This window comes from Trachurus trachurus, assembly GCF_905171665.1.
Source record: "Trachurus trachurus genome assembly, chromosome: 16".
In the NCBI taxonomy this organism is placed as follows: domain Eukaryota; kingdom Metazoa; phylum Chordata; class Actinopteri; order Carangiformes; family Carangidae; genus Trachurus; species Trachurus trachurus.
In genome coordinates this window covers 8623783-8631553 of record NC_139902.1, presented here as the reverse complement: position 1 = coordinate 8631553, position 7771 = coordinate 8623783, and the positions used below count along the sequence as shown (strand labels likewise).

The window sequence follows — 7771 nt, the reverse complement described above, 5'->3', positions numbered from 1 at the left end:
TAATATGGCGCCGAACGCCCGCCCCCCCCCCCCCCCCCCGCCAACAGGACAGACACCACCTTAACTAACACATTTTCTGAGGGAAACACTGCGCTGACTGATAACAATCTTTGACCAATTACATCGGTTTTTATCAGTTCATTATTTCTCAAACACACATGCAAACTTCCACTCGTGCCTTTAGTCATATTTCACAGCAAAAAGTTACACAGGAGGACTTACAGTATGTGCCAGTTACGCAGTGCGGTCCCATGAAGGAAGATCAGAGGACAAACGTACTGGACATAGATACGGTATGTGTCACCTGTAACAACGGCGCTACGAAAAAAAAAAGACGTGGGTCGCTGTGCTCTCCAGCTGGTTCTGCTGCAGCTCCACAGCTGTCAGAGGAGCCTCTGCTGTCCCTCTCTCTTCAGCCTGGTGTTTGGCTGCACTTTGTATAAGAACAGTTCCAAATTGTAAGATCTAGCTGTTAATGCTGCTTAAAGCAGAAGTGAGTGATCCGGTCGTTTTCGCTAATGCTGCGTTCCAGGCAGGCTTTTGAAATCATAAATTACAGCTTCAAGTCACAACTTACGACTTTGTAGCGTTCCAGGCAACCCACTCGTGTTTTTCCGACCTGTTTTACCGGTGAAAGTCACTATAACGGCCACTCGTAACTTCCGACCCGTGAAATCGTACCAGTACGTCTTTTTGTACAGTCTATGTACCAGATCGAACTGGTACGACTTCACAGGTCGGAAAAAACGAGTTTCCTTGAACGCACCATAACAGTCCTCGTCCCTACGTCGCCACATTCACGGCGTTCCTTGGCTGCACACACAGCCCTGCATGCCGTTCTCTCTCCTCATTGGATAAAAACTGTAGAATACGATAAATATTTTCTCCTCGACTCAGAGCAGAGCAGAGGGACTGACAGACCCGTGATTCAGACCAAACACTCTATGTAAGTGATTGCTGTCGGAAGATATAACTATTTAAGACTTATATTAACACAAATATATCACTCACTTCTGCTTTAACTAGCACCGTGTGTGTTTTATAACTGCAGAAAAAAACAACAACTATGTCGATCATCCTCCGAGCACAAGCCGAGTCACAGACACTCAATAGAGCGCTTGAGCCAAGTTTGTCCACTTTCGCGTATCGTATTCAAAGATGGCGATGCAACATGTCAGCCTCCGGTGGGTGCACCGACCACCTATGTATTTGTAACAACTCATTCTAAGCTATGAGACAGCTTTAATTTGTGTGCAGTTGTGATTAGACTTCGGTAAATACGTATTTATGAAGCAATATTTGATTTTTGCTAATAAAAAGCCAAATAAGCTACATACTGTCCCTTTAACAATGTAATCCGGCTGACCCCACACACCGGACAATTCAGTCAGACTGTAAGACCCGACACAACTGTTTGTGGTAATGATTTCACAGTCACGATTGGCGACAACGAGCTGGTCTTATTTTTGTACATTTAGCTCAGCTAGCTGCCATGTTTATGAGCTGAGTACATAACATCCAGTTGTTTGCACTTCCAAGTTGTCCAAATTCTTGTTTTCAGTGGTTATTGCAGTATTTCCATCGGAGGCAGCCCAACTCAGTTGGGAGAAGTGAAATAATTATATTGACACATCACACTTGAGAATTATTTGGTCAAATAATCATTTGCAGGAAACTTCGAATCAGACCATATCAGGCAAATCTGACCTAAAATCACCTCGTGTCTAGCCAACTGGGAAGTTCAACAATAGAGACTGCAGTGTGATGTTAATTCAACAAATTATGGACAAGTGGAAGTGAAGCAAAATAACCTGAATTTATTTGCAATTTAACATCCCCAAGCCAAACTAAAAGCTCCACTCCTCAGTGTTGCACTGAATATACTTGTGACTGGCTGAGGAGGATGGTTGTGTCCTCAAGACTATTTAAAAGCTGCATTTCTTGGAAATGTTGCTTGTGCTTCCTTGATCTTTCATGTTGCCATAAAATTGGGAGTAGAGGGCAGACAGGTGCAAGTTCAAAAACTCAGAAGACAGAGACCAGACAAAACAACCTCGCACGACAAGCTCCCCATAAATCAACAGAACGGTACAATTTCACAGAAATTACGAGCTTTTTTCCATTAATGATATTTTGACACATCTCAGTAGAGGTGTAGATAATAAAATTAACAATGGCTGAATTCTATTTAGCTGCTCTGTTTTCAGGATCCCAGTATTGTGTACTTTGGCTCCCTGTCATGAATCAAGTTTACTGGGGCCTTTCAATAGAGCAGGACTCTTAATAATGTTTTGAGCAACAGTAGCAAATAGAAACAATAGCACCTGTATTACAGTTAAGGACAAAGTCCAAAACGTATAGAAATCCTTGTATGACTGGCTGAGCTCTGAATCCATAAATATAGATTTCTTCTCCCTCACATCCAGTCAGGGGTCGTCTTGAAGAGCAAGCATATTACATTTCTAGTTAACAAAGTCATCATAACAAAATCCTATATAAATCGGTGTTCTTTCAGCAAACACACAAAAGAATATGTTTTCACTACTTAATAAATAAAAATAAAAAAATATCCTACATATGGTTCAACTCTACCTCACAGTAAGGAAAGCAACTGAAGAAGTATGTGGAAAAAATGTGCAACATTATGGCTCATGAAAAGATGTGACCCCCTGAATCAGGACACAGCATTTCTGTTTCAGCAATCAGCAGGGACTTGCGATTCAGCCCTCGGTCCCATTGTGCTCTCCAAAAAAGGGATTCCCCTGTTCTATAGAGAAGGAGTGGAAGATGGTGTTTCCCCACAGTCTGCCACATTCAGCCTGGTTGTACCTGGTGGTCGTCCTACCTGCACATTTGACACCGGCAGAGACTTTCACCCGTCACCTGCCTGGTTCTTGTGTGCAGCTGTACATGTCTTTATTGTTGATCTTTCCCTTGTTTGTTTGCCTGGTTCTAAATCCCTGCTTGTGGCTGGCTGTAAACACAAAGCAAACTCCAGAGTGGACTCTTCACCACTTCTTCCTCCTACACATTAAATTCCACACACACATTGTCACACTTGATGAGGTAACTTTAATTTGAAATGCAATAAACAAATTTGCCTGGAGTGAAACTGCTCAGCTATCATGGATGAAACAACACAGGGATCATTTTGCATCTTATGCCTATGGCATCCTTGTTGTTAAAAATTCTTCTTGAAGTTGTGTTTGCCCTCAAAGATATTGATTCTGTTGATGACTCCTTTTTCCCTGGATGTATTAAAGGCCAGGTCTTGGCTTTATTAAGTTTATTGGATGAACTTGAGCTTTGTCTCAACACTTCAGGGTTTTGTTCTGCTCTGTGCCTCTATTGTAATTAATACACTACAGTATGCAGCAGTCGACCGTGAGCTGCAACTTGATTCTTGGAATAACTTCGAGTTTATTTACTGTAATACTTATGAAATTATTGGAGGGCACAACACACAGGGCTAATTTTGAGTAACTCTGAAACTCAAGCTTTTTTGAAACAATGGATTCCTCAATTCACCAGGCACGTAAATGAAAAAAAAGGGCCTATGCTGTTTTTCTTGATGAACTGCTTGACCAAAATTATGGGGTTATTTTTTCTCAAGTTGGTTCTTTATTTGATGTGATTATCTATGATATTTTTATGAGAACAAATCATTTTTCTACTTAGCTAGCTGCTTGTTGATAAAACATAATAGTGATTCATGAAAGCTTTTAAAAATATTATAGCAAACAATTCAAGTTAAAGCTTATCTGAAAGTGACATATTGCAGGTTCACAGCAGGATGATGACCATTTATCAGCTGAATTTAAAAAGGGGATCTTACAAAGAGGATTTCTCTGCCTTTTTGTCCATTTGTACTTAATTTTGCTGTGTTTTTATTATTGTATTTTAGTAGATTTCAATGTACCCAAAACACACATGCACAAAGCCATGTGCCAATGACAGACACAGTTATAAATGGCTGCTGGTAGATTTAGATGATAAATATTACTCTTATATTAAATATTACTCTTGAGTGTGTGTGGCATGTGAGATGACTTGATGATATAGAGAAGACACAGCAATTTATAAAACAATCACCTATATCATGAGGCCTTAATTATGATGAAAATGACTGTCAGAAGTGACTGATTAGTCAATTGCTCTTTGTGCATGTGTGTTTGTGTATTAACGTGTGTGTGCTTCTCATGCATAAACATACACAGTCTGCTGTGGGGGAAATAATAAACGGGATGCTTTGTGGCTTGAAATGGATAGGACTTTCGTTCCTGGTCATAGTTTATCTCAAACAGTGTTGTTTTCGGCTCATTGCTGTGATGTTGTGCTGCACTTCCCAAAGAAGATTCATTTGGAGGACTTCGATATATGCTATTATTATAATGATGATGGTAATAACTAGGACATAGCATCAGTGTTATGAAAAAAAAAACTTCTTACTAATTATTTAATTGACCAGTTGGGGGCAGTGGATACAATTTTTGAGTACAAAATTAACTCTTCACATCCCACAGTCAAGTATTTTCTCTCTTTTACTTCTGTTTTTGGTCTCTGCCAACTCCTGAGGGAGACATTTTTTAAATGCTCTGCCAGCTAGAAGCTTATTTTGTTTTCTGTTGTTGGTGCTGAGAGAGCAGTGTACACAGAGTCTGAAGAGACATTTTTCTGACAATAGCTGTCTGCTTGATTGAAAGGGAACGAGAACAGGAAAATTACAGGGTCAGAAAGCAAAGCAACTCTACTGTAACTCTACAAAGTTTTGTAAAACTGCAGATTCAGGAGATAATTCTCTGTTTATTACTACAAGTAACTCTGTGTCTTGTTGCAATGTTTCCATTGTGTCATTATTAAAAGAAAGCTGATTTAACTACTTTGTTTATTTTATGTGATTAAGATGCTAGTTTTAGGAAATCAAAACACTTGAGAGACAAAATGAACAATTAATGAACATGAATAATTTGATGTTTTCACTGTAAAAGCACTAACACACAGGGCCCGGGCAGGCTGCTGAAGAGCCCATGTTCAAGCTTTTGCCACACTCAACTTGCAATAGAAGCAGCGACACACAGAATCAAACATATAGTACATGGGTGGAGAGGGCTGTCACATTTCAATCACCAAATATCAACCAAACTGAGCACCTATGGGAGATGTTAGACTGTTGTCAGACAGCACTAAGCACCAACAGGAAATAGCTTTGATGAAGTGTAACCTAAATGTATGGTGTTAAGAGGGTTTAGAAAATATTGTTCTACCGTTTATCATCTCTTCTGATGGAATCTGATCAAACATTTGGATTTTTATTATTGATGCTGTTTTTAAATTAATTTTGTTGTTTTACTGGCTCATTGGAGGACTATTGAACATGTCCACATGTCACTGCTTCAGTGTGTTTTAACTGACTGTCTAGGTATTAATCACTCATAGTAACACCACATGGAAAAACATTGTCAACTGCAACTGCAACTCTATGGTATAAACAAAAGTTAAACAAGGGAAAGAAAGTTGCAGTTTTCTTTTTGTTGTCCTTTTTTTTGTCAGAGAGATTCATTAATCAATCTGGCTGTGAGATCAAATGATTGTTGTCCACATTTTTCTTGTGGATAAAGTTCGAGTTTCTAGATGTGATGTCTGTCACTGCTTAGTTATACCTGATGATACATGACATCCTTCAAATGTAACGGCAGGGATATAACAGCTTCCTCTCTACTCCTGAAATTAGAGTAAGTAATGTATACATTCACTGATCACATTTTAACGAGGAAGGTTACATGTTAACACTCTCACCGAGTCTGACAATGTAACAAATAATTTTTATATTTTATTTGCATTAGTGTAAAATTAGAGAAGACTACATCTTTTCATGAGTATTTCTGTTTCTCCACTACACCACCGCATGCTGCAATAACTGGCTTAGCAAGCAGGGGGCATGATGCCGATACACTCATCTGAAGACTTCACAACTAACTACTGAAGGGACTTCTCTGTTGCAACAGTTCACGCATTAAACAACATGAAACAAGACTTCAAACTCTGTTAATCTCCTTTAATTATCTCAGGTGAAGTCATGATGAGAGTGTCTATGCCCTAACTGTTAGATCCTTTCTTCCATCTAAAATGCTTCTTTTCTTTAATGACAAAAACAAATATGTTTGCTTTAAGTGGTCATTATTTATTAAAGATGTGGAAAGAGTCTTGGATTGACATCATTCACTTTATAAAAAGGGTTTGGTGAAAGTATTACAAACATACAAAATAAATACACAGAGTAGCTTCTCATTTGTTTCCAGTGCTCTTCCATGAATCATACCTAGTACAAAAAATAAGATATGTATCTTGCAGACAATGCATCGGAGAAAGAAGTAAAGAAGAGGTCATTTCCTATGTTAAGGTGAAAGGAAAAATAAATTAATATTTCGAAGGTTGTGGGGGGAATCCTCAGAACTTGCAGCAGAAGCCACAGCCCTTGTTGCCCCTGCAGCAGTTGCAGCACCATCGGCACAAGGAGAGGTGGCTCTGGCGCTTCTGCCTGATGTGATTCGGCATCTGTGTGGAAGACAACAGACATGAGACAAGGTGTTTCATCTCCAGCATTTCATCCTCTCCTTGTGTGGAGAGAGCACCAGAGGTAATCCGTGGGGAAAACAGAGCCACTTAAATTTTAATTTGCTCGCAGTAATTGGCTTAATTCATCCAGTCAATTGAACATACCATCCACGATGCCATTGACATCTCTTGATGTGCCACAACTGGAGTGTCATTGCTCCCTGCCTCTTCCAGCTCTTGCACCTGTTAATGAATTATGCACATTTAGGAGCCACATCTTAGCATCCCGACAAAACATTTATAGCTAATACGCAAATGAAGTGAGTTTAAGCCAAATTCTTACCCCAGGGAAAGGGACGGCAGAACTCTCCAGAATGCAAATAAAGGCGAGCACGAGTGTCACTGCAACTGCAATGCTGAATGCCTTCATTTTAGAGGATGTTTAAATTATTTAGTTATTAAATCCTTTGAAGATTAGAGGTGATAGGTCTTCTTTCTCATGGGTGTCAGGCCACTGAGGTGCTCGACAGCGTCTTTGTTCTTCAGCTCCAGTGATGGATGGTGATTGTCTGGGCAAGTGGATTTCTTCAGATCTTCCAGTGACCCCAGTCGGATCCTTCTTGAGTCCCCCCACTGTCTGATGAGTGGATGCAGAGCGTGCTGGTATTTATACACACCAAGTATTGCCTCATCACTCTACTAGGTCCAGCCCATTCCTGGCAGCAGTTACCTAACTCCATTGGGGAAGTTTTGGCCCCTTCATTTCTCCTCTTCGAACTTCTGCAACAATGGGGGAAATTTTCTGATCTATTTTTTGACTGTGGGCTTCACTGCCTGTTCAGCAATATCATACCAACTGAACTTTTAAATTAAATCACTTGGCACAGAGAGTGCTCAGTTCCACTTATATTCCACTTCCACATAGTTGCTGCTGGAGAATTTTTTTTCCCTTTCTCTTTTTTTTTTTTTTTTTTTTTTTTTTTTTAACAGTACATGAGACCCATATGATTCTTATTGCAGTGCTTAATATTAGTAGATGTGACTTCTCCAGGAGCAAACAGGGAGGGAGCATAGGAAATTCCCACAGCAAAGGCCAAGACTGCATGGGTCAGTGTATTGCATGGCTGACTGAGCTGCACTTGTTTTCGACCCAGGAAATCCTTCACTAAGGAGAGGGAGACACTTTGGAATATCCATTGCTCAGTCTAAAGGATGT

The 7771-nt window shown here is 39.9% G+C and overlaps 1 protein-coding gene across 1 annotated transcript; it reads right to left on the bottom strand.

The window, feature by feature from the left end:
- Positions 1-6160: 6160 nt before the first annotated feature.
- On the bottom strand, positions 6161-7208 carry hamp (hepcidin antimicrobial peptide). Its single transcript, XM_083990210.1, has 3 exons — positions 6899-7208; positions 6721-6798; positions 6161-6555 (listed from the first exon to the last, which is right to left on the bottom strand). The coding sequence occupies exons 1-3, from the start codon at positions 6983-6985 to the stop codon at positions 6448-6450; spliced, it is 273 nt and encodes a 90-aa protein (XP_083846336.1). The 5' UTR covers positions 6986-7208; the 3' UTR covers positions 6161-6447.
- Positions 7209-7771: the final 563 nt, after the last annotated feature.